We start from the raw sequence: 27,315 nt of genomic DNA, 5'->3' as shown, positions 1-27,315 counted from the left end.
TTTTGCATGTGCCAGTGCAGGCATGTCTTCCTAAACATGCTTTTCTGTTCTTCATTTGACTCGGGGAATGTTACATCTCACGTTTGACATATATCTACACTCTCCCTGCTGTCCTCATAAAAATTTCAGTGCATCGTGCTCAAGTGACTTCCATTATGCGGGACTCTGCCTAGGGTCAGAGCCCACCCTGTGTTGGAGTGGTGCTGACCTAACAGGCTGCCAGGAATGATTTTTTAAAAAAAATAAAAATTAGTTCTGCACTTCTGCACTGCTTTTTTTTAAAAATTGTTAAAGTTCATCCACATGCTTTCGCCGCTTTAACATGAGTTTGGCACATTCGTGAAGGAGGGATAGCAGAGACATAGCAGTGTCATGCACCTGAGTGGAGTGGGGCTTTTGTTTGTTGTCGTACCGCCATCCAAGCCTCAACACCAAACAGTGTTTTTGTGTTGGTTTATTTCACTGGTCATTTCTGACCCTGCACACTTGTACTGTATAGATCTGTGCTGGACTGGCTCTTCCCATGTGTCTCCCTCTATTTATATCCATGCTAGAGTGTCTCTTTAAGTCATGTGCTGCATTTACCAGCTGCTGCGGATGGATTTACCGTGCTGTCTGTTCATCCACTCTGACCTCAGGCTGCCAGTTGTGATTATTTATTCAACATTTAATGTCACAAGGAATCTAGTCCTCTGTGACCCGCGACCCCTGACCCTTCACTCCTAGTGCCTTTTTCATGCCAGACCATGTTAGGACCAAGTGACCCAGAATGTTTTTGTTTACAGCTCCCACAGCAAGCGGTCATATACTTGCTGTCCGTATAGCACCTTGTCTGTGTAGCCGAGCGTGTGTAAAGATACTGGAACACAAATGGATGCTGTGGAGGAATTGTTAGAAAGCCCATGAAAAGATACGTGTAATGGCCATAATCCAGGCCCCCGGGGAGCTCTTTACATATAGAGGATGGGCATTTCCTTTAAATCTTATCGCATAGGCTTATTTTTCAGTGCAATATTTTAAATGGGCTATTTACATAAACATGAACTTAAACAGTCATCTTCAGCTTTACAATGCAATCCTGCATCTTCTATTTCCTCTCAGCCGTGACAGTATCTCAGTACCTCAGCATGAAGAAATCATCCAGTATTATGCACCAAAGTTCTGCCTTTATTCATCCTCATATCAATGACCTTATGTGTTGTCCTATATTACACATACTCCATACAACAAGAGGCACAAGAGTCAAGAGTACCCTGGCACAGCAACAGAGCTGGAGAGTCATGTCTGCATACGCAGAGACAAAGCATAACATGTAATTGTGAGCGTTTACTTGTCTTTCTTTTTTTTTTGCTCATGGGTTGTAGCAACCTTATATGGAAACTCGGTAGTGTGTTGAATTCTTAATTATTGCTGTATGCCAGATTTTCTGATACATATATTCACTTCTACACGTATGTAGGTTTGATGTATGAGCATGTCTCTGTGTGGGTTTGAACATGCCCCCTGTTTTTTCTTTTCCCTATCTATCTATTTGCATTTATCTATTTCTATATGCATACAGGCGTGCAGATGTAGTAACGATCTAATGCTCCGTTTATTCGGTTTCATATCATCCATTTCACAGCCATAGTTATGCCATAACTGAATTATTCAAAGTTGCCCCTGCATGGATGAACTGTAAATAATACATACATGCATGCAAATGATTGCAAGAAGCAATCTGACTGGGGCTTCTGTGCACATCTCAGAGGTTCAGCTCCTGGGTTTCTCTCACTGTCCCAGTAGTTGTGTTTCTAACTGGCCTGTTTGTTGTGTAGATAACATCAATGCTTTTGTATTTAGCAGCAGTAAAAAGAAACGAAAATGAAAAAGCATAGCCGGATCTTCAGTCCACGATCCCTGACTGGGGATCACCGTAAAGAGGAGGATTGGTCACTTGTTTACTGAAATGTTACAGTTCTGGCTCGTTCAAGTTGGAGCAGGCACACAAATTTGACCCCTGTTTCTTTGCTGGAGTTCATCCATGATGCCCTTTTGGGATTCATGCAAGTGTCACATTCCTGAGCAGCACTGTTCAAGCAAAGACACATTCCTTCTGCTCTTTACCCTCACCCTGTGTCGCAATAATGTACATTTACACCTTTAGATCTACTTTATGGCTTCAAAAAGGCTCAGCACGGTATAACTGTTGCTGTTGTTTTGAAGAGAGCGTCTCTCTGTTGTTGTCTATATTGTGCTACTATTGTTGTGTTTTATGTTAATCGTGTCCCTGGTGTGCAGAGTTGTCAGGGCTGGTGCTTTGTGTAGCGCATACAGATCTGTTAGTACATGCCTGTCGCTATACTTTAAAGTGGCAGAACTCTCTGGTGGTCCCACTTCTCAGATCTCACCTCAGGATTCTGCCACTGTTTTAATTAGCAAACTTTTTCTTTGTGTTTCTCCCTTCGTGATTGTTTTTGTTGCCTGCCTTTATTAATGAGCACGTGAATGAGCTTGCAAAGCTGCAAGGAGGCATCATGCACCCACTGCTCTCTTTGCAGCTTTAACAGTCCAGTAGGTGATTAAAGCAGAGCGGTGTGGGGGACGGTTTTTTGTACGATCTCAAATGAGACATTGCCATTAATTAGTGTCAAAAGAAAAGAGCTGTTGTGCTTGAGCACCTAAAGGAAAGCGATCTCTTTACCTTGTCTATGAAGCTCTAAATGTATCTCCCTCTCTTTCTCTCTCTTTCATAGGCATTTGGGTTGTAAAGAGGAGGCCTGTCCAGGGAGAAGAGCTTTGTCTTGGCATCATGTGATCTGTGAATTCCATCACAGTGCCCTCACAGAGGAAGCTCCCATGGATGCTTTATAACCACTAGCACCCCCGTCACTGCTCCAGACTGTGGCCGTCAAAGTCACCTGTACTTGAACTGACTTGCTTCTTCTGCCACTTACCCCCCACCGGCACCATCCTTTTGACACGAAGATAAGGAATGGCCGTGAGAGTGCCAGCCTCCCCAACGCCTCTTGCAAATAAGGCCTTTCAGCTTATTTCACAATAGCAGAGAAAGGAAGGATAAAACGTTCTGCAATCCCCTTTTATGCTTCCGCCCTTTTTAACTTTGTTTCCCCAGTAACAGCCCTCAAAGCACACATTTGCTAAACCCACCAGATTATATCTGGGTGACATCAATGGCAGCAGACATTTAGGTTCACTCAAAAGTATACTGCCATTTTCAGACAAGCTATTTTTTGGGGGAATATCTACTTGTACGCCAGCTCAATGGAGGATTAAATCACCCAGGATCCCAAAAGGACTCACAGGACTTCTTACGGTGGTTTCCCTTTAACGTCAGTTTTGTAACTGAAGGTCAACTTCTGACATCATGGCGGGCAAAGGCAACCCAGTACCGGGTCCCCACCTCAACGGCTTCCCCGTGCCGACCTACTCGTACTTTTTCCCGCACATGCTGGGGAGCTTGTCACCACCAGCCCTGCCTGGTCTTCCCATCAGCGGGTATAGCACCCCCTCACCAGCCAGTAAGTAACCTCAGAGAGCTAATGTTCACTCTGCCACTCTTCACATTTCCAAACATATGAGTGTGTTGTGTTTGGGTTTCTCTGGATGATGGTTGGGGGACAGGAAGTGGCAACAGGAAGTTCAAGGTAGTTTTCTATGTCAACTGGACTGGGTTTCTCCTCTTGAAGACCTGAACTGAAGAACTGAAGAAGAACTGAAGAAGCCTTCTGGATAGAAGGCGAAACGTCTTCAAGAGAAGAAACCCAGTCCAGTTGACAGAGAAAACTACCTTGGATACAATGACCTGGATGATTGAGAATCTACACAGACAACAGGAAGTTCGATTTTTCTTCATGTTTGCACCTGTACACCTCTCCTCTACCAAGTATGCCTGCACACTGCATGTGTGAGACTCCTTCTCTTAATCCTGTTTGGAAGATTTGTACTTGAAGACGGACACGCACACACACAAACACACACACACAGATAAGTAAATACATTGCCTGCAGCATTGTCCTAAATTTACAAGCCCACTCACAAATTGAAATGTCAGTATAAAAGACAAGGAAGTGCAGAAGAACAGCCAGAAATGAGCAATGCTGCTAAATAAATCTCCAAAAATTACCAACCTACTTATTCAAGCCTTCATGAGGATAATTCCTTTGATTTAATCAAATCCAAGAATAGCACTGAAGATGAAAACAAACTAGTCTGATTTCCATACCAGTGTGGAACAACACAACTGTCTGAAAAAGGAAGATCAATTTTAATAACAGTAACATCGACGTCGAATAAATCTGTCCATGTAGGCTTTAAAATATAAAACCTCTATGACAATCTTTATCTACAAAAAGGCTGTGACTGTGGCAGAGCCTAAAACCAGAGACATGTATGGTGCTGAACATCCACCATGAGTACATTAGTTGTTGTGCTTGGCCCTGGACGGACCTGACAGAGTCACCAAAGTTCAGCTGAGGTCAGTGGATTGACTTTCTATCTGGAGTTTACGTTGGCAGCTGGCGTGGAGGGAAGTAAAGAACAGTTAGTGCCCAGCCCAGTCACTCCCACTTCCCCAATTCCAGACCCCTTACTGTCTTCAGATTCCTCTTTTTACACTGTTGCGTGTGTGTGTGTGTGTGTGTGTGTGTGTGTGCGTGCGTGCGTGCGTGTGTGTATGATTACTCTCGCAGTGTTTGCCATGCTGGGCGGTGAGGTTCCTTCCCTTTTGCCTTGGACAAACATTTCCTGTCTGTAAACATTGGAGAACCAGGGACACCACAGTTTCCTGATGAAAACATACACGCACGCGCGTACACACACCCACACTCACACACACACACACACACACACACACAGAGTCAGCAGCATGACCACACTGTCACACCAGCACATTGCCCTCACGTCCTCTTCATCCCTCTCCCAGCGCTCTCCGTGTCCCTCCTGGTTGCACAAACACATTGTTTCTCTTTTATTCTCATATTTTCACACACACGCCAGTTAAGCCCTCACCAGCCCCATTCAAAGCGCAGAGGTGATGAAAGAGGGAGAGAGCAGAAAGAAAGTGTGCCAGTGCCGTAGGAGGAGGGGGAGAGAGCCACTGTGTTCAGAGCTCGAACGAGAGGGATTTACTGAACATCAGATCAAGAGAACTGAGAGTTGGATTCGGATTTCATCGCCGGCTTAATCCACGTGACAGTTTTCCGTGTGTGAGTGTGAGCGTGTTGCTAGTGACGATGACGTGATTCGAATGATGGTTTGAAGGATTTTTGACTTCATTAATTTCATTTTGTCTTGTCCATAATCCTGCTGTTGGTATGTTTGGATTGCAAGGAAAGGCATGTGATTGTGTTTAGTCTAATCACATGCATGTGGGGGTATTAACCATGAAAACCGTGTTATTGGCAGTTCCTGAAGAGTATTATGTTGAGTAAACAGTCCTGAAGACGGAACATGACATCTGGTTTTCTGAAACCTCCAAACTCTGTCCACGCTCATTCTCCCTCCGCTCTGCCCTCAGAGCCGTGCGAGCCTCTCCCTACGCTAACAAACCACAGTAGACCAATTATTTGGATCAAGCAGAGCAGAAGCAGTAATCAGGGTCTGAAGCACACACTCTCGGTATCTTTGTGCAGCTCCAGCCTCCTGGGTTATGTCTTTACATCGCATAATCTGAAGACCATCAGGTTGTGTTACGCTCCAGAGCAGATCTGTTTCAGCCATTGATATTACAGCCCTGCCTGAAGCTTTATGAGGTTAGCTGAACGTTATCAGCAGGGTCTGAAGGGACTCACAGGCCTGAAACTACCACCGTGTCTAACATGGCACAAAGTCCAAATGTAGACCGTGCTGATTAGACACATTCACGCTAATGATCGTGTTTTTAGGCAGATCCTTGTTTCTGTGAATATGGAAAAATCCCCTGCTCAAAACACACTGGCTATTGATCCCATCATTATCAAAGCCTTTTACACTCCCTCTCATCGGCTCTGACCCTGCGCCATTAGCATAGTGTTATGTGGGATCACCAGTGGAACCAGTATGGTAGCTGCCGCTGCACTGGACTAATTGGCTTTTCCCCACAGGGTGCTCTTGCGTCTGCCGCCACTGTAATGGTTCACTACAGGAGCATTTTCATAGAAGAGCCGGCGCACCAGAGCAACTTCTCCTCTGAGTTATTAGGAGGCTTTTCTAGCATCCGAGAATATATTTTCAGGGCCGAGTTTTGAAAAGGAAGCTGCCTTTGCGGGCGTGTGTGTGTGTGTGTGTGTGGGGGGGACATGAGTAAATATGGATATGGTAATGTCAGGCTGTGTTTGTGTTTGTGTGCTGGGTTCCTGACAGACAGGTGGTTCCTCTCTGCACCGGTGGTCTGGACAAATCAAAAGAAATGTCAGTGGTCTCAATGGGTGGCGAAAACCCACACATGCTCCTAAGCTCTCACTTTTTTAACACAGACACCAGCGTGGAGGAAACAAGCACGATGACGCCGATAAACCTTTTGGTGGCAGTCCGGATAATTAAGTAGGTTATTTTTTTAAAACCCGGAAGCAGCTGTTTATCCACTTAAGCTAGACACTGAGGTTTCTGTCATTAATGGGCAGCCATTTGAGAGGCACCGATACTCTGACAGAAGGAACACAGGGTTATTAAATATCGTGTGTAAAACACAATCAGCATGGGAGCGCAACACTCACTCAGCCCAGCTTAATGACCTTGTTAATTAACTGTAGAGCACCAGGAGGCTGAAAAATGAGCAGCAATGTCATGTTCTTGCCTTCCCAAAGAAATCTCTAGATAATAAGATTGTGCGGTCGAGCTTATTAGAAATGGAGCCATTTTTTTTGTTTGTTTTTACAAGTGAAGGCTAAAGAGAAAGAGATGCAGACCTGCTCTGCTGATGGGACAGAAGTGGGAGCCTCCGTCACACTCCCAAGAGTTTGGAGGCATCGGTGTTCCCTGCCAGCAACGTGTGCCAAAACACCAGCAAGCTGAGCTAAAAGGGGATTCCGTAAGAAAACCCACTACCCTCTGCTTCCGCCATCTGGCCTTTCAGCATATCTGCCTCAGTCGATTTTCAGCTTTTAGACATCCACTCATCTTCTCTCCATACATCTTTATCATACCCGATCGTCTCCACATCTCCATCCCTCTATCTCTTCTACACTCTTACGCACCCCCATCCTCCTCATTTCCACTTTAAGACTTGACAGAGCTATCATTACCCTGCCACCCATTTACACACAGCCTGTTATTTTTCATTTACTTTAAGGGGGCTAAGGGACAAGCCCTTGCCCAGAACACTTGATCCCAGTCACAGGATTTATCCTAGAGGGGTTTGGCAAGTTCGGTCCACTCTTCTAGGTCCCCCCATCCTATTACATGTTCCTTTCCTTTCTTTCATTCCCCCCCACTCTCTCACTCTCACTTCCTTTTCCATTTGGTTTCCTTTCTATAGGTTGTCTTCTTTCCATGGCTGCTTATGCAAATAAAGGCCCCTCTTTTCAAAGAGCTGTCTACCCATAATCCCATGGATGGCTCCATTTTGGGAACACTACACACACGGACACACATTTGTGGTGTTCACAGAAAGACCAAATGTATCAGATGCTCTATTAGAGCTCCATGGACACACTATCTCCCATAAACAGTCAAACCAAGAGGCAACTGCAGGTGCACGCATGCCCACTCTAAACAAGAGGAGTTCCAATGCACCAGTCAGTTCGGTAAACACTGCTCTAATGTAAATCTTTTTTTGATGTGCCAGTGCAAAGAGTTCCATTTCTGTACCCTTCAAATGTCCCTGCAAGGACGCGAAGACAGCGGCAAAATGACACAAACTGCTTTTTCCCCCCTGTTCCTTATCTTTTTTTCAGTCTCTCGTCTCCATCTATCCCCCCTACACACATGCACATTCACACTCACACATGTCTCTGTGTCCTTTTTGTAGCACCCATTTTACGCAGCCATAACTCATATTGCAAGATACTAAAATGCCAGTGATTCTCTCACAGGCATCAGTCCTCTATTGTCCTTTGATAAGCAGCCTGGATGATGGCATCTATAAAATATAGGGCAGTTATCTAATGGAGGAGATGAGTGCAGAGAAGGGAAGGAGTGAGAGGAGGAAAGATTGTGAGAGGTTGTGCAGGTCTGCCCCGCACAGCATGGAGAGTGATTGAATTATCAAGCAGAGCTTTGCTTGTTGTCCAGGGGTTGCAGAGGAAAAGCCCTTTTCTGAGACGCTAATGCGCTTTTTCAGCCGGGCACAATAGCTTGCTGTGTTGCGCCAAGGGGCTAAGAGAGCTCTGTTGGGCCAGAGCTTATGGGGCCACCAGCTTTCTCTTGGCACCTCTTTGAGTGCGTCCTGGCCACACTTAACCTCAAGCTTGTCTGCTAGCATTAGCGTTCGGGCTCCTCTGAGGGAAAGGTAATGCACAAGTGACAGCATTAGCACATACCAGACTCTAATGTCTGGATCATATTTCTCTTTTTGCGATGCAGTGGATAATCTTAAAGCAATGTGAGAGGTGCCATTTATGTTTAATAGAATTTGTTTTTTATTTGTCTGGGAAGACTGCATTTGTGCAGGAACTGTGGCTGACAGCTTCCATGACATTCTGACTATAAAAGCAAAAACATCAATACTAAAGACTAAACTTAACCAGGAACTTAACTGAGCTCATTAAAGATTGTTAAAGGAAAGGTCATTCCTTATGTGCAAAATATGGAATAAAATACCATGTTTTTAATAAACTATAAATAGTTTGGGGGAGAGAGAAATTTAAATTCGGACAAGAGCCCAACCAACACTGAAATGAAAGTTCACTTACATAAATGTTGAATTGTGTGTGTTTTGCTTGAATTTGCTGCAATGAGGAACACATGTTGGCTTCTTACATTCTATATAATCCATAGGTAATTCTGCTGTGGTAACTTAAATGTTTATTTCTGCTAGAGTTTTTCAGGGGTCAGGAGCCCATTTTGTGATCAGTTTGAAGTGATATCTGGAGGTTAGCCGAAAATAGCATTAGCAAAGTAGTAGCACCTAATAACCTGTGAGGATTTTATTTGTTTGACCTGAACTTGAAGGCTTCAGTGTTTTTCAGTCTGCCTGTGTTTTGTCTCTGGTCATCTGGTTTTCACTAGTTTGCTTTCATTTTCATCCTCCATGTATGACCTCTATTTATGGCCTGTCTCTCCTTTCCTTTCATTGTAAATGAACAGCTGTCCAGCAGTTACCCTGTGATCAATGTTAAGAGGTACCTGAGAGCCTCTATCTTTTCTATTTATCCCACACAGGCATGCTCATGCACCTTTCAGTATAATGCTGCATGAGCCTCATTTTCCCACACTCACATTGTGATCAGTGACAGCTGGTGTGCATTATTCCTTCATTATTCCCCAGATTTTGCCTCTGTCGTGCAACATGTAAGTAGATTCTAGGAACATTGCCGTCATAGCAGCCATTCCCCCATCCTTACTTTTGCCTTCCACTCCCCTTTATTTAAATTTCCTGGAAACCATCTATTTACTTTATTTAATGATCCTTTCCCGGGTTTTTTCATGCCCTCCCACCAAGAGATGCCGGAATCCACCCAGTCAGTTTAGAGTAATCCTGCTTAAATTCAGACAGATAAACAAACACATGACTAATAACATAATCCTGGAAGGGGTCATGGTGGCATATCACCTAACAGAGGGACCTTTTAACCTCATACTTAGGTGGCAACCTCAGTTGTCGTGGATTAAGTTTTACTTAATCTCTGCACTTAACCCAGTTTTACATTAAGGACTGCGCTGTTGGAGGTTTGGGACCCAAACTGTCTGTAGCCAAACTGACCCATCAGCGACTGCCAAGATAAAATCACTGGTCTTTGGCCTGACACAAAACACACACATGAAGGCTGCACTTGACTGGAACAAAGTGTTTTCAACTCAGATGTTACCACCGAGCTCCTCTCAGCCTAAATTACACGGCAGCCATTTGTCCAAATTCTACCAGCAAAGGTTTTTTTTTTAATCTCCATCAGAATATGCACTGTGACTCCAACACATGTGGAGTCAAGTGTCTCTGTGAGTGAATGAAGCCACCAGAAAGAATTCAAAGGCATAAATGACTGATCACAGAGAGGAAGAGAGGGCCAGGGTTAACACCAAGGCCTCCTTCTCTGACCCAGAGACCCACCTAATGGCTTTTTTAAAAAAAAGAAAAAGAAATGAAAGACACTAAAATAAAGAGGGGGTCAAGAAGTGGGAGAGGAAGATCAAGAGAGGGAGCGAGTGAACGACTGCTAGAGTGAAGGGCCCCCGCAGGTATCCTCATGCCCGGGCAGATCCTTCCCCAAGATTCGGCGGCGGCTCCTCACCAGTGACCTGAACTCCCTGGAATACCTGCAGTGTCTGTTCCTGGCCTACCTGGAATGACGCATGCTGGTCCGTGTGTTTGTGTTTACAACCCCGAATGTAGGTAAAATACGTGTGTTTACTGTTAACAGAGAGCAGGAGGCGGAAACAGAGGGAGAGGTCAGAGATGGGATTTTGCTGATTCAATATTTACTCATCAAACAGAACTATTTCCTGTAAGCACTTGGCAAAACTCTCACTCTCACCACCTTAATCTTTCTTTCTCAGTCTTGTTGTGTCCACCCCCTTTCAACATGGTGAACTTGAGCCACATTTACTATCTGTCTCCAAGGCTTCTTGCCGCTGCAGTATTTCTGTCCGTGTCCCACCTCTGTCTTTGTTTGCGCGCCCTCTATCCCAAACACATGAGAGACCAAATAGAAACCATCCATCCGTCCACCGAGAGACTCCACCATCCATTCTAACCGCTCAACTAGAGCTGATGTTGGGGCTGCGTGCACGGTGAGGGTGAGCTGGTTTGACTTTGGGAACAATGTTGATTTAAATATGATTCTAACTGAGATTCTTGTGGCCGTGTGAGAAATGTGAGAGTCAAAGACCCGTCCGCGTATTTTATATTTGTGTGTGAGCTCTTTGTTCCAGATATTTGTCAAATAAAGTCCTGCTTCACTGAACACGATACTCCTGATTGTACAGCACACATCTCCTATTTTTTTTCCCACCAGCTAATGTTTGGATGGAATGAGAGCAGTCTTCCCGTTTCTATGCACAGGGATTATTGCATAAATGAAAAGGTGAAACTTAAATAATGCATCAACTTGTGTTTGCACCATCAGTTCTTCATAGGATTCCGTGTCTGCTTCACATGTGCCAGAGACAGCCAGTAGAATAATAAGCTCAGCTGGAAAGATGGTGAAATTAGAGGGAAAACTTGCAATATATTATGGAATGGGAGAGGAAATAAAAACAATCCAAGCTGAGTTACATCCAAGGCCTGTATAGGATGATTTAAAATGCAAAATCATAGTGAGGCCTTTCACAGGTTTAATCAATAGCTGGAGCTGGACAGTGGTTTTCTGCAGCATTTTCTGCTATGAACACAACTTCTGGCAAATGGCGCCTCTCAAACCTTTGAAAATAGCCTCTATGTCAAAACCAGTTTGCTTGGACTGGATGTTCACATGGAAACTACTGCAGGAGTTCGGAGGGAAAAGCTTTTAAAGGGGGACTACTTTAAGTCTTTATCATTAAGGTAGTCGTCTGTCTGTCGACGCATTCGGTGCGCCGGCTTTTGCCGTGTGCCCAGAAGCTGACGTAGTTTTCCTCTGTGGCGCGTGTGTGTGTTCCCTCTGCACATGTGTGAGAGGCACATTAAAAGTCAACTCTTTTGGGCCATGTGGTTGCAGCCCAGCCACATATAAACACGCTTCAAACCAGGAGGAACATCAGCTGACATTTGTCATTTTTGGGGGATGGAAAGGTGAACGATCCAGAAGAGCTGTCAGCTCAGTGGCGGCGCTTGGTTCCTCATTTAGCCGCAGATTTGACTTTGGTTCCCAGGTTCCTGCCACCCGTTTTCAGCCAACACCCTACGTTACTTTCGTCATAGCTCTGGTGCTGTGTTCCAGGACTGAGATATCCCCGGAATGAATGTTTGACTGATCGCTCTCTCTCTAACTAAAACGCACACACAGATACACACACATCCGCAGAAGGGATGTTCTCTTCTCACTGCTGACTTCAAAGCTGGCTGTCCCATGAGGCACTTCAAACGCAGGGTCGGCCATTAAAAGACAAAACTTATTTTCTAAGAGGACATGATTTATTTGATTGAAAAATGAAACCACGAACCCGACAGGCATTATTTCGGTCCTTCCCGGGGCCTTCTCTACCAGGCAAGACTGGAATTGATGCCAGGTGTGATTCCTCTCGCAGGAGAATAGCTCAGTCTTGTTTTCTCTTGCTTTTAAGATTTGGCTTATTCGCTCTCCTCTTTTTCTCCAGAAAAAAAATGCACAGGTTGTTGCCTGCGTGTTTTGGTTTACAGTCGCCCTCCCTCACGACCATCAGTCAAAAATCAGAGATAAAAGCGGCGCAGAGTGCGTGCGCTGAGTGTTTGTGAAGAATTTCAATCGCTCGAGGGTATTACGGACGTGATGGAGTGTGTGTGAGACAGATAGATGGGTGAAATCTTGGAGGGAGAATACAGGAGAGGGGTTCAGAGGAAGGCAAGGTGAACGAGGCTGAAGGGGATTCATCCATTTCAAATCAGGAGCAGAGCAGTGAGATCACACCATCATCCGTGTCTTTTCTCCTTACTTGGCGCGCATGTACGTCACAAGCGGATCCGTCTGAAGATACATGGAGAGCATCTTTAGATCAAGCGGCAGTTTGATCCTTCTGGATGCATCTGACTTTAAATGAAAACAGCACATGACTATAATTTCACTCTCTCACTCTTTGTCTTTTGTCATTTCTGTGAATAGCCTCACTATGTCTATGTATGCACGCTCTCGTGCATGCTGCCCTGGCAATATTGTATCTCATGCCCCCCCCAACCCCCCTCCTCCCTCCCTCTCTCCCTCCCTCCTCCAGCTATGTTATCTCACTTCCTTTAGGCCCCTGACAAACTCACCAAACAGGGAGAAAATGGAGCGCTTTATTGGGACGCCTGTCAGGGCTCTGTCCTGGATTTATGGCCAACAGACAGTGTTTATCACTCAACCGAGAGAGGCAGGGGGGAGTGGGGGAGGGTGGCGGCGGGGTTGGAGGCAGAGAGGGAGCGGAAGCACAAAGCAGGGGAACAGAGTGATCCAAAACTTCATTTGCATACAGAATTGTTCAAACTGACATGAGCCACCTCTGGAAAATGCTCACTAAATTATGACACTGTGAACATCTTGAACACATTTGCAGGACAAACCAGTGCTGCTGGAGCTGTTTGTTGAATTGATTATGGCAACTGGAAACTAACTGCACATTTTTTGCTCCTTTGCAAAAAGCAAAAGCGGAGGAATAAACATAAATTCTGTTGACTGATCAACTGCCGAGGGTGACACGGTGCTGAGATTTGACTCATGTTCTCCCTCGTGTTTACATCCCATTTTTATTCACCAAAGGTTCAGTCAAAAACTAGAACTAAAAGATGGTGCGCTGCTGTGATAACTGGTGCATATTTGTTTTTCTGTGTATTTATTATGTGTCATGTATTTTCTTTCTCTTTTCTTCTACTGAGCGGAATCAATCTATTGATTGTGTCTGGCTCTGAGATAGATGGTGATGCATGCGCGCTCGCCGCTTGTTAGGACTGAACATTTTCCCAGACGACCCTTTAAGTCACAGATCAAACAAATGACAAGTTAGCTTGCGTCAAACAAGTCAAATGGTGACAACGCAGAGAGCTTTATAGCTGCGACCACCGTGCTCCTTATCAGCTTGCCATATTGTTTCCTTGATCCTGTTTGGTCACCAGATTTGTTCTAAGTGGAACCAGCACCTTTGATTTCCATCCCACTCGCGGTGTTTCTGTGTACAGCAAGCTTGTAACTGTCAGTGCACCCGTAGACACTCATATACAACAGATAATAATGGGTAGGACTTCATGTCCTTTTTGAAAGACAGAGATCTCAAAGCCAGAAATTATTTATAAAAGCCTCCCAGGAGTGATCTGCAGCCCATCTTCTATTTCTCTGCCCTCTATTGAGGATTAAATTTGGATCGGAGGAGCGTCTGCAGAGGCTTTTAGTGAAGGGGAAATAAGGAGGGAGAAGCAGGTTAACAGAGTCATTAACACATGACGATCCAACTGGTCTGATTTAGTGCCACGCCAGGCTTTTCTGGCATCTGCAGCTATCCTCCTGTGGACTGGAGGGAAAGAGTTTTCTTTCCCCCCTCACAGCATCCTTCCTTCCCTCCTTCCCATGAGGGATTCCCCCCTCTCTCAGAATGCAGTTTCTTCTTCCTTATTTAGACTCTCATCGTCTTCCTCTCGTTTCCCCTGTCCTCCCCCTCCCCAGCATTCATTTGTATGAACATTTAATGTCCTCAAACAAGCTTTCTGTGTCAGCCCACTGAGAGCATCAGTGTGGGGGGAAGGGGGGACTCCGGTCCTCCTTCTATTTCTGGTGCAGGAGCGTGTGCGCACCCACACACACACACACACACACACACACACACGTGCACACAGAACAGAAATAAACACTCCTGAGCTCATTGACACGTGCAAGCTCAGTCATATCAGAACTGCTTTTTACCTCCCCAGTAAGGAGACAGTAATGCAGGTTCAGATCTCCTCTAGGCACAAGAGGAGATCTGCCACACACACACTAGGTGTGTGTTATGGTACAGTGATACACACTCCGAGGGAACCCAGCAAGAGACTGGAATCCTGTGGAATTGTCTGAAATGAACTGGCATCCTGGCCTATGTTTGGTAAAACACACATGGGCACTGTGTTCGTTGTATTTCTCACCTCCTCCCATGCAATTTCACAGCCTCATTGATACCCCCCCCCCCCACACACACACACACACACACACACACATACTGGTTGATTGCACATGCACTCAACATGCATGTAAACACACAGGCACACACACCATGCACCATGGCCAGAAGATGTACCTTTTTTCTTTCCTTTTTTTATCCCTCTGCTAAACTTGCATCCCTCCTTCTTTTCACCCTAAGGGCCATCCCAGTTCACCAACCTGGTGAATAATTAATGCCAGCAGGCAAAGTTGATTAAAATAACACACTGGGTCTCACTGAGAAGATGCAAGGATCGAGTGTGATCCTGCAACCCACACCAGACAGTAGAGTTGTTCTTCAGATTAACCTTGATTAAGATTTTATGGGTGCTAAACTATACTGTGTCCCTGTGCTTTGGACAAGAGTGGAAAGAATTCATAAAAAGCACCCCTGGCTTGGTGGAGGCAAATCATGACCTCACTAAATAAGTGAAAATGTCCCATCTTGATGCTATTTTCAGCTGGGCTGTCTCTGATCCAGTGCTGCTGTTTTTTCCTCATTCCCAGCATCACAACATTACCTCTGAGTCACTGCAAATCATTTTTGATTGTGTTGCCAGACAACAATAGCCTCTGACAATGGTGGCCCATTGCGCTTTGATTTACAGGCAAATCAGGCTGCGGAGCACCGCTGAATTAAGGCCCACAGTCTGCAGGGTCTTCACCGCTGACGCACTCATGATACAGGGAACATCAGAATTTACTGTAAGGACAATATTGACTCTGATGTTTTGTCAAAGCCTTGAGTCTTTACTCTTAACAACAGAGGCACAAGATGCAATGTATGGAAATACGGTGCCTATAACTAACATGCAGCGATCCATATATTTTGCTGTTTTGAGTTCTTACATTTGCTTTTTGAGACGTCAGACATCTCAGTTGGCTGAACATTGTGAAGAAACATCAGCATTACAGTTCAAAGCCTCACACAAAGTCCAAAACCTGAAATATCCAAGTGGATGTGACAAGATAAAGTCAACATTGTTAATTGGTTTCTTCTTCATGCCAGACTACTGTAAAAAAAAAAGAAAAGAAAAAAAAAGGTCCCCATGGCTTTAAATTAGAGCAGATGGCGTGATTGGATGACATATGATGCATGTTTATGTTCACTAATTATGTCTTTGCAGTGCTGCCGGCCTCTGCGCTTTGATTCTCCGGCTCTAACAGATGTACATGTGCTCGTGTCACCCTCCTTCCCAGCTCTTCCCATTTCTGCCGCATGTTTTATTGCCATAACTCCTATAATTCTGTCAGAGTCATCTTTGAAGACGAGACGGAAACAAATACCAAAGAATCAAAGGTGCATGCTTCAGTAAGGCATGCTAACTGTTCGCATGCCAGCTCTACTGTGGTGTGTGTGTGCAGGGAGGGAGAGGAGAGCTTGGCTGGACAAAAGACAACCCCCCCTTCTCTGTCTCTACTCTGTACTCATTGCTGCAGCCACTGGAGGTCATAGTTTGCCACTGCGCAAGCTTGAAGCCTGTTGTTATTCCTGTGCATGCGTGCAGACGGTTTTGCGTGCTTTCGTGTGGGTCTGCACGTGTGCTTCTGCCTGTTCATAGATTACAGTGTGAGTAATAGAGCGAGCATTTCACTGCGGTGTTGCTAAGTCTGTGACCTTGTTAACCGTAGAGCATATTTCTGCTGCCAGCAACATTCATCCATACTAAAGTTCATGGTGGTGCTTTCATTTTTTGGCATGCCATTTGCTGTCACACTGCTCTTCTTTATCTGTGTGTATTCACCCAGTTTGATACAACATTTCCCTGATCTTTTCCCCTCATTACCTATTTTGCCTCAGTCTTTCATGCTTTGCCTCTGTTCTCTACCCATTTCTCTGGTCTCCGCTTTCTCTCTGAGTCAGTGTTATTTGCATCGATTCCTTTTGATGTCTTATGTTGGGTTTTTTCCAGGCATATGAGAGACACAGAAGTTGTTTAATTTGAACATCTTTGTGTTTGGCTAATGGGCCTTTCCACTGATGCTTCACGAACACAATGGAAGCAATCCACACCGCAGCAGCTCTAACGTTGCACCATTCAGTCTTGAAGAGGTGCTTCACCTAAAAATGGAAATCTACTCATGTTCTAGTCTTTATGATGTTGATGGAGAAGAACTGAGGCAAACAACCTTGAAGCCAAGTTGAAAATGACAACGACAAGTGACTTCATATTTCTGCATTTTATTTCATTTTTTTGCCCTTTTCCCTTTGAGGCAAGGGGACACACTATACCATCTCTTATTACAACTGCATTTGACCTTTGTCCCTTATGGCTAGCTAGCTAAGTACAAAACAAGCACATTATGGCAAATGGATTAACGCTTGATCCCTGGTTATTCTCAAGCTTGTTTAGTCAGTAAACCAATTGTGGAATTGCCTCTTTCAAAAGAACGCACAAACAAACGCAGGTGATAGTGAGCACATGCACGCTCACGCACAGCTAGCCCCAGACAGCTAATTGTTATTGAACTGCGGTGTGTTGTTTTTACAATCAGCTCTCTCTGGACAGCACCTCAGACTTCTTCCTCCCCTCTCCGTCCCTCACTCCTTACAAAGAGCGGCTGCTTTTACGACAGTCTGGCTGCAGTAAAACCCAGGGTTGTAAGGCGAGAGGGTAAAGGGGCACCAAAGGCTGTCAGGGCAGATGTAAATTACAAAAATAAAACACGCTTAAAGTCCCTAAAGCAAGCCAGAAACAGAATGGACAGGAGGAGGAGAGGTATTTATGATAAGGGAAGGGAATGCCAGACAGATGGGCTGGAGGGGGGATAACGGGACAGATGGACAGGAGGAATGTGGACAAGGTACGGAAAGAAATAGGCTGCATTTAAATTTCACTACAACTACAAAACTTGACTATCGTCTTGGGGTGGTTTGGAGCTCCAACCGCATTCATTAAACAATGCTTTCATTGTCCGTTCAGGGAGTTGTGAACGTACTTCTGAAATCCTAATTTGCGTTAAAAGGATTTTATTTTAGCAAAATACAATATATATATATGGAGGATCTGAAGTGTTTATGACTGCCCACTACAGCCATGCCTGTTTATTACTCTGTAAACAATGCAGTCGCAGTGAGAGCCAAAGGAGACAGTATGAGAAGTTGCACTCCCTGGCCGCCCCACAAACCAGGTGCTCTGTGAGACAGGAAGCGGAGCAGGTCTGTGTGACCAGGTTACTGTGCTGGCAGACAGCAAAGCATTTCACTTGATTATAGAGTTGCACATCTCCCCCAGGAGCTGGACAGGAAGTGAGCCACAGTGGAGAGAAGATGTGTTGCAGGGCAGGAAATGGTCCTGCTTTGGTAGGATGAGCTCCCAGAGAAGATGAGAGGTCGGGGGTGGGGGAGGGGGGGGGGGGGGGGGGGGGGGGGGGGAGTGAAGTAGAATTTCTCAGATACCTACAGAAGACGTCAGAGATGAATCTTGCCGTCTGTTTTCATGGTCAAGTCTTAAGGTCCGTTTAGGGTAAAGGATCCTGCTAAAGCAACAATTATTTTTACAAAACAAGATTTAGTTTTGTAGGTTAGTCATTTCAGCATATCAGATTTGAGCTTAATTCAAATTAAGGTCACATCTTCTCTCACTTCCTCCACTCTGATCTGTTCTTAGAGTGAAATATTTGAACCTGATGCTGCTGCCTGAATGTTTGACTCAGTTTGCAGGCATGAATATGGACTCCAGGAGCATTAAGTGTTCCTAATAAGTTATTATGAAGCCATGACATCCTCCGTGCTATGACAGTTCAACCAAAAGAAAAACATATATTATATCTTTTTGTTGTAGTTTGCATTTATTAGAGTTTCTAATGTTTAATTGCTTGTTTTAAAGCATCACGCTCACTGGCTTGTTTGCCGTTTCATTCTGATCCTGAACATGGATATTATCCAAGTAACCTGCCCTCCATACAGCAGCTCATCCTGAGGAAGCCTGTAGTCATCTTGTGCATGAATCACGTGTCACGGCTGAAAGGGTGAGCCGGGAGACGAAACTAGGGAAAGCTAATGTGATGTTTGGAAAAACTGATTCATGACATCACTCAACTGCTGTATAGTAACAACGAATATAGAAATAACGCAGCCAAGCGGTTGAGACGAAGCAGTCTAAGCTCCTTTACTGCCCCACCATTGTTGTCCCATCAGCCATATTATGCTGCCCCGCTGCAGGACAACAGGAATATCCAGGGTGATGTGTCTCACTCAGCTATTTTTGCCAGGCAACTGGATTTTTGTACGGGGGGGAAAGAGGATGGCGTCCATTGTTGTCTGCTTGCTAGAATGATCTTGCGCCCGCATGTTGCTGATGGTGGGGTTTTGTCTTTATGTGCGTCAGTGGCAGTCTGCGGCCTAACAAAGCGCCTTATTTGCCTTTACTGTCTGGCTGCAGCTCACAACTTACTAAAATGAGTTCCACGGAAAACACGTTTGAATTATTTGGATTATTTGGGGGTGGGGGTGGGGGCTTTGGTGTTGATTCTCCATTCAATTAGCTTGTTTGTTGCTAAGGTTGGAGCTAATGCAGCTCACGGTTACAACCTCTGTGCATGCGCAGCTGGACGTATGCACCCGTTGCCCATTTGTGTGCGACTAGGCGGCGGGTGTGGCCCGGTCAGAGACGCACATCGGATACAAATTACGAATGTCTCTGAGTTCAGGCCAAAGCCCTCCACCTAAGTGCCTTGGTTTGTCTGTTGTACCCAGAGGTGCCTGTGCAGTAAATCCTGCAACATCAAACCTGCAGGGCCTTGGTGTGTGTTTCCTATGTGCGTGTCTGTGAGAAAAAGAAAGGGCGTGTTGTTTGTACAGGCTGACGGGCCTAACTTTTTATTGCTTGTACACAGAAGAAAAAGGACAAAGTGTTCATATTATTTCTCCACATGCAGTCTATTATTACTGTTTGGAATCCATTAGGCATTTTCAGCAGCACACAGAGTTCTATAAAATTTTGAGGCAGGTGAATGACAGTAGATCCATTATACTTTATATGATCACACCAAAGCGGGGGGCAGAGAGTCAATGGGGATCAGTTGAGTGAATGGATGGATGGATGGATGGATGGATGGATGGATGGATGGATGGATGGATGGATGGATGGAGGGATGGATGGATGGTATCTTGTGACACGTGTCTTTTAACAGTCGCTCCCTGCCCTTCATGAATGATTCACATGTTTCCTCAGGTGTAATACCAGTAACAGCCATGTTCTGCCTGTCTGGCTTACTTTCCAGCAGGTCCTCGACACAGCAAAGCAGCTCCATAGAAATTGAGATCAACAGAGACTCCCACCACTGACAGAATGCTTTTTTTTTTTTTTAAACTGTGCCTGCGTGAGAGGCAAATGTCTGCTTGTAATGTGTCTCAGAGCCGGGCTCTTTTAAACCACGGTGATGAGTGGATCCTCCACATCTTTGCAGCAGACATTCGCATTGAGATGCCAGTTAACAGATCAGATGAAACAAAAATGTGATTGGCTGCAAAGACAGTTACATTATCATCTCTCTAAATGGCCTTACACGCACACTTCATTTCCATTCCCATGATCTGTTGTGATGTGATTAACTAATCAACTGATGCAATCCAGCGGTTTATCGAAACACCACGTCTGACATTCACCACTCATCGCTATGACATGAACTATCATCTCTTATCAACCCTCAGACAGCCAGCCATCAGCTATGTGCGTCACCATTTTGGCCCATTAATTGGCCCTTATCAGCAAACTGACACAACTTTATATTATTTTTTTGTGGCAGTTCTCCATCTTCTCTGCTGTTTTTCGTAGTTGTACGAGTGTCACTGCTGACGCTTGTTGTTATTTTCAATATCAACTGTTGTTTCCTATTTGGATCTGACCAAATTATTTTCATAATACTTGTCATCATGACCTCATGATTTGAATCATCCCATTGTTTACATTCTTTCCGGTTCCCTATTCCCACACACAGACACACACACACACATGCAATGGTGGCGTGACACATTCTTAAGAGCCATTTTGCTACACAGAGAAATGCATTGAAAGGAAGGAAATGTTGAAATCAATAGAGGGTTGTCAAATGTCTCTTTTCGGGGATATTCCCCATGCCTGTCTTAGGACTTTCTGCTAAAATGTTCTCTTTTATAAAAAAAGTCACACACAAATCTGGCTTAGTAGTCAGCAGGGGAGTGATGGATTTGAGGAGGGAGAGGGTGCAGCTCATCAGATATTTGGTCGAATTTAACTCACAACACACACCCACAAGGCTTAGCAGCAGATTCTTTAATCTCACAACCATTAAACCCCATTACGCCTTTTACTAAGCCAGCAACTAAAGCACTTCTAATTGCTGTAATGTGGAGACGGTAACCTTCTGTCCTCTTGTGTCAAACAGCCAGAGGGCTGCTGCATTAACAGCTGGCACCATACATCCTTTACGTTTAGATTACAGCTGGTCAGAGAAAATGCATACTGCTGCCAGATCAGGATCATAGCATTAAATGACTAGCTTCTGGTGATCGAGTTAGTCTTTTTCAGGTTTAAAAAAATGTAAAAATTAAACAAGACATTCAAGGCTTAATCTATATGAGCTGGTGTGGACCAGGATGCTCTGGAAATGCTTGGAACTGGGATGTAAGGCAACTAGGATAGTAGCATTCTTTGCACGGTTGCATCTAGATCATCTCACACAAACACACAGACTTGAACAAACACGCTGATCGCTCCCCTGGTCTTTGGGTCTAGACTCAGTGACGCTTACTTGTGTGCTTACGTAAATATGCATCAACCCTTGTTTATTCTCTGCGAACACAATAAGTTGGGTGGAGATGTGGACATTAGGCAAATAGTGAAAAATTGTGTGCAGCTAGTTGAGAACTCATCGTACAAACGGAGTTTCCTAACGTGTGTAACGCGCAGTCTGTGGTAAATACGTTGAAAATCGTAAAGGGATGTTGTTTAAGTCTTGATGCACAGACACACATGCCGACAGGTTCTTACAGTAACGTTGAGGTTTAGCCGTCATTTTTCAGCATTGATGGAGCGACAGGAGCGGCTGCAGGGGCAGCGGAGAGAAGAAAGAGGGAGAGTATAGCAGAGCCATGGAAGAAAGCAACGGAACCCGGCTCCATCGGGTCGTCAGTGAGGTGCAGCCATAGTTTAGTACGTAATAAAGAGGGCTTTTAAAAGGTATTGCACTGAAGATGAGTCAGAAATAAATGACTTCTTTTCTTTATTCAAAGAGTCAGCAGAAACCAGGGTCATGGTCTATGTGCACAAGGGAGAGGGATGTGGTGATGAATCCATGCTGGAGCCTGGAGTTTGCTCCTGTGAATACATGCAGACTTTTTTCCAGGGGGCTGATGTTTTTGTTAGTTTTGACACAATAACATTATTTTTCTGGCCGTTGTCACCTCTTTTCAGCACTCAGTGAGAAAAATAATGTTCAGACGCGACATACAAGGTGGAACAATGGCTCCAAAAGAAAGAGGAGTGAAAGAGAGCTGGAGCCTTAATGACAATGGACGGGGCTAACATGAGGACGGATGATGCTGGGGCGGGGTGACCATACTGATGATAGATCTCCACTAGTTAAATATTATCAGGCTTCTTTTGCTTGCATCAACCCCCTCCCTTCCTGGTATCACACAGTGAATAGTAACATGTGGCCGGCTAATGATCTGCCCATCTGAGCCTTTTGAACGAATCACTCTCTTACTATTGAGTCACATCCCATCTCCATGGGCTCAAGGAACAGATGGTTTGGGTAGCCATAGCGACTGCTGAGCTTTATTTACATCACTCCAAATGGTTTCTGTGCTGTTTTGCAATTTCTGGACAAAAAATTGGGGGGGGCGTCATTAAAATTGGGCATTTGATGTCTTTGTGGCACCTGTGGTCACGGTGTAAATGTTTTCAGAAGTTAGACAGGTCAGAGACTAGAGGCAGCTCAAAGCTTAGTTTAGCATTAGTTGTAGCATAAACCAAGAACTCAGCAGCCAATTAGCATTGGTGTTTGAGCTTTCTAACATCTCTGGAGAGCTGGTCACCTGTTTCTAATGTGACTGTGAGAATATCATGTGGATGTTTCCATGTAGAGCCAGTTTAAGTCCTCAAGCTTAATGTCATGACTTTGACTTTTGACACAGAGATTTTGCTAAATTGAGCAGGTGCATGTAAAATAACACACACACTCACACACACTCACTCTTGCACTCCTGCTGGTGAACAATGCCAGAGGGTGAAGGATGGCAGAGAAAGTGAAGAAACCATTCCCTGCACCCCAGCCTTTTGAAATGCTTGCGACACCTCCTCCCACACCCTCATTGCACTGTTCTCTTTTAATGTGGCAGTCATCCATTCCATTAACCCCCCCCCCCCCCCCCCCCTCCTCCTGCTCCCCACCCCCTGGTTAGAATGGAAAGATCCCCAACCCCCGGGCTCCCCCCACCTCTCATCTAAAAGGCTGGGGTAACAGGGGCCACAGAATGACGATCGCAGGGGCATTTGTCATGATCTGAGCCATGGCAGTCTGTTGCTCTCCTGTGGGTCTTTGTTGTCCCCGGCTCACAACTTGCTGGCTGAGCAGGGGATTTCAGATGTATCATTAACATCTGAACCAGGTCGACAGTTGCACGGCAGGAGCACAAACACACATGCACACACTAAAGACACAGAAAGCAGGATGTAACAGGCGTGCAGCAGAGAGTCATCACTTTTATGAAAGATGTAGGCTGAGATTATTGCACTCTCGCACCCCCCTCGCACAGTTCTGTGGTTTTTTAAACCATGCAGTTACTGTTCCCATAACCCAGTGTCCTGAAGTGCCGGGTCAGAGTTGAGGTCACAAGGTACCCTGGATCAGCCCACCTCCCTCACCTCCTCTGATAATACATTCAGATCAGCATGGCATTGGGACGCAAAGCAATGGAAAAACCCCATACACAATCATGTAATCATATGACTAAAAGAAGACTTTGTTATTGTTTTTATTAATATTTCGATCATTTTTTCAGTGTATGAATATGAGTCTCTGATTAAATAATGCCGGTCCAACCTGCTCACCATAGTTACTAATGAAGACGATGCCATTTTCTCTCAGTATTTCATCCTCTGCTTCCTCTCTTAAATCTTGATAGAAAGACATACAAGAATAGGGAACTTGTTTGCTCTTGCAATTTCCAAGTGATTGCATACCTGTTTACGGCTAATGCAGCATTCACTTTCATCATGAAGTGGGGAAACTAAAAAACCCTGGTCTTTGCTGCTGACAAACACCACTTCCCCTCTTGGGAGAGTCTTTGTACAACACACCACTCGAACCCTTTTAACATGGCTCATTGATTTGGTTATCCCCATCGTACATCCTCTTTAATCTCTAATCTTCCAAATCTTTCTTTCAGTCTCTTTTCTCATCTGTGTGTCCTTTCTTTTCCTCCTGGTGCTTTTTTCTGTATCCCCCTTGTGTTTTTAATTGAATTAGCAGCATGTCCATCCTTTTGTAATTAAAGATCTGCCTGTTTCTGACAGCTAATGGGGGCCATTCCAAGTTCTGGATGAGTGATATTGAGATATCCTTCCTCCAGGGTCACATCCATAGCAATTTCCCTTTGATTTTCAAAATGATGGACTTGTCATAAAGGAGCAAAGGCTTAATGATCTTTGCTACCATCAGTCCACTCTCTTTTGCCACTGTGTGGAGACAGTTCCAAGTCATAGACTATGCTCTGTCTCTCCCTCTCCTTTTTTCTCTCACTCTGTGGAGGTATTTCCAGAATGCCGCTGGCCATAATGGATTTATGAGTAGGCCATACTTTGGTAAACACCGATGGTGGGCAGCCCCCCCTCCCAGTGATATAGTGAAGGTCCCCATAAAAAATGAGAAAACCAGGTTACAGCCACCATAGAGATGGGCTAAACAATAAAAGGCTTTATGGGAAGATATAGCCCAGTACCATAAATGCTGGAATCTGCTGTGAGGGGGACATTAAAAGGGTAATGAGGAAGGGGGGTTGCCTTTCACAAAAAATCCCTGCAGCCACCAAGTAGGTTCTTTTTAAAAAAGACCCACACACACTCGTAGAAGTTAGCAACGCACAGTAATGGAGATCATTAATGTTTTGTGCTCTATATATGTGTATCTGTCATCCAGGAAGGAGGTGAGTTCAGTTTAATATGCACTGATAACTACAGGATGTTCTCACATTGAAGGGTCGAGCCCGCATCACACATCGGCTTGCAGTCGGGGACCACAGCTGTTGGGTTTGGATGGTGCTGCCAATATCGGCTGCGAAAAAAGAAAACAGCTGTGCAAACAAATAGACACATACGCTCAGACAGAAACCACAATGGCTGCAAGAGGAGCAAAGTGGTAACAGACAAGTCTATGCAGTTTGTGACCCTGCACCTAAGGACACCAGAGCAGAAGAACAGACATATGCTGACCTGCAGATCCAGGAAAATCTTGGTTTGAAAGCGTCAGGAGGAAAGCAGTTGCTGGGACCAAGCCAGCGGGAAGTGTGGGGGTGGAGAAGATTAGGCTGCTGAACACTTCGTAGGTGAATGCTACTGACTTGTATGTGGCATGCTTTTGCACCACAGCATAACAGAGATTTGGATATATCCCTGGGGGGGGGGGATGGCTAGGGAACAACATTTTACAACTTCCTAACAACCCTGATTGGACTAAGAAAGGAGATTTGGGGTAGTAAAAATAGTTTGACACCCTTAAGGTCCTGGCTGCAATCTCCTCTTCACCCTTGCCCATAAACCTCTTTGAATGACCTCCAAACTCCCTCCACCTCATTCTTCTCTCTCCACTGGACTCTGTAGTGGTAGATTTGCTCCACATTAGGAGCACAATGTTTACCACATGTGGAATGTCTCTATTACTTCTTGCTCATATAATCATCTATTTCTGCGAAGCCTCCATGTCTGGAATTTATGCAACAAACCATGTAACCTGTAACAAGTTAAGGGATTTAAACACAATCTGGCACTGCTGTCCGCTAAAGTACTTTTCCATGTTATGTGGAACGGGGCAGAAAGAGGCAGAAAAACAGCCACCTGGGCTGATGTACTAATGTGAGATGAGTCCCTTCTGATAGATTTTAGACTTTGCTCAATAAAAATGATGCAACAGGGAGCATTGGCCACTCTTCTGCAAGTATCGTGACAAATCACCACTTATTTTTCCACTAAAGAAAGATAAAACACCCAATTCCCTAACTGGCTATTGCTTGGAAATCATAGCCCAGTCCCTCTCAGAAATAACAAATTATTTTGTGTAGGCATTTGATATATTCCTCTCTTTTTATGAATGTCAAAGTGACTGTTTTGCTTCAAAATACAGCTTAAAGGTTGTGGGGGAGGGTTCTCCCTTCTGCTCCTTTGTAATAAGCCATGGTCATCAATCTGCTATCTGTAGCTTGTTGTATGCTATCACAGGCTATCACTCGAGGATGAATGCTGTCCCCTTGGAGAAGAAAACAGAGCCTGCAAAATTAGCATTTTCTGGCAGCCATTACTCATAGGACTAATCCCGTCAAGGAATGTGTGGCTGCATTATCAGTGTAGGCGAGGGGTCGAGGTGGTCCCAGCCTGAGCACTGGGCCCTTATCGGGTAGGGTAAACACACTGGGGCCTGCATTAAATAAGTGTCACAGTCAGCGGGGAGGAGCAGGCCGAGCCCACCTGCCAGGCTCCATGCAGATAATCCCTCTCAAAAATCCATGTTGGTCAGACCCAGCTGTGGCCTGTGGATCAGGTGTAGGGAAAGTGGGGGAGGAGAGGACATGCATTGTTCCGGCAGTGGTGTAGATTACAATACAAGTCACACTCGTTTTCCCACAATGTATTTTTCCTGTGTTTTTCAGCCATTCAGCTTTTTGATATATTTTTTTAAATGACCAGACTATGTTGTTGATCTTGTGCCCATTTCGGTCATATTAATATATTTAAATCCAGTGTTACACCAGCATATTTTTATGAAATGACTGCATATGTGCAGCCAAATGTATGTAACCGCAGTAACACTGATATAGCAGCCACTATCATGTGACCCTACCTCTCAATGCATTATGCATGCATAATGCTGTAATAACTATGGCATGGAAGCAAGCCACAAGCCACGCAGAGCACCGTGTTTACATAACATGGTGCATTGAGGTGGCGTGGACTGCTGACCATTTAAAGCGGCGTCCTGTTTTGGTGGGTGGTGGTACAGCATACATCTTCCCAAAGTTTCCTGTTCCGCTGTGGGAAAAGTGGGCAGATTCATGACTCAGTGACTTTACTGCTTTTGTGCCTGGATGTGTGCTGGGTGAGCAGACTAAGGTGCTTCTCTGGGCAGCACTCGAGGAAAAGCGTAATGGTGTTACACCGACCGAGTGGGCAAGGTGGGAAACCTTGAATAATGTCGAATGAGAGCGAGCCAGAAAGCCGAATCCGAG

The 27,315-nt window shown here is 44.9% G+C and overlaps 1 protein-coding gene across 1 annotated transcript in view; it reads left to right on the top strand.

Moving 5' to 3' along the window:
* The window catches only part of raraa (retinoic acid receptor, alpha a), a 96,221-nt gene that overhangs the window by 37,384 nt on the left and 31,522 nt on the right, over window positions 1-27,315 (top strand). Inside the window, exon 2 of the mRNA XM_029826335.1 lies at window positions 2,736-3,521. Within this exon, the coding sequence (XP_029682195.1) occupies window positions 3,368-3,521 (154 nt within the window). The 5' untranslated portion in view covers window positions 2,736-3,367. The remainder of the gene's footprint in view (window positions 1-2,735; window positions 3,522-27,315) is intronic.

This window comes from Takifugu rubripes, chromosome 1 (genome assembly GCF_901000725.2).
Source record: "Takifugu rubripes chromosome 1, fTakRub1.2, whole genome shotgun sequence".
Lineage (NCBI taxonomy): Eukaryota > Metazoa > Chordata > Actinopteri > Tetraodontiformes > Tetraodontidae > Takifugu > Takifugu rubripes.
The sequence above is the reverse complement of the archived record's forward strand: the minus strand, read 5'-3'. Positions and strand labels throughout refer to the sequence as shown.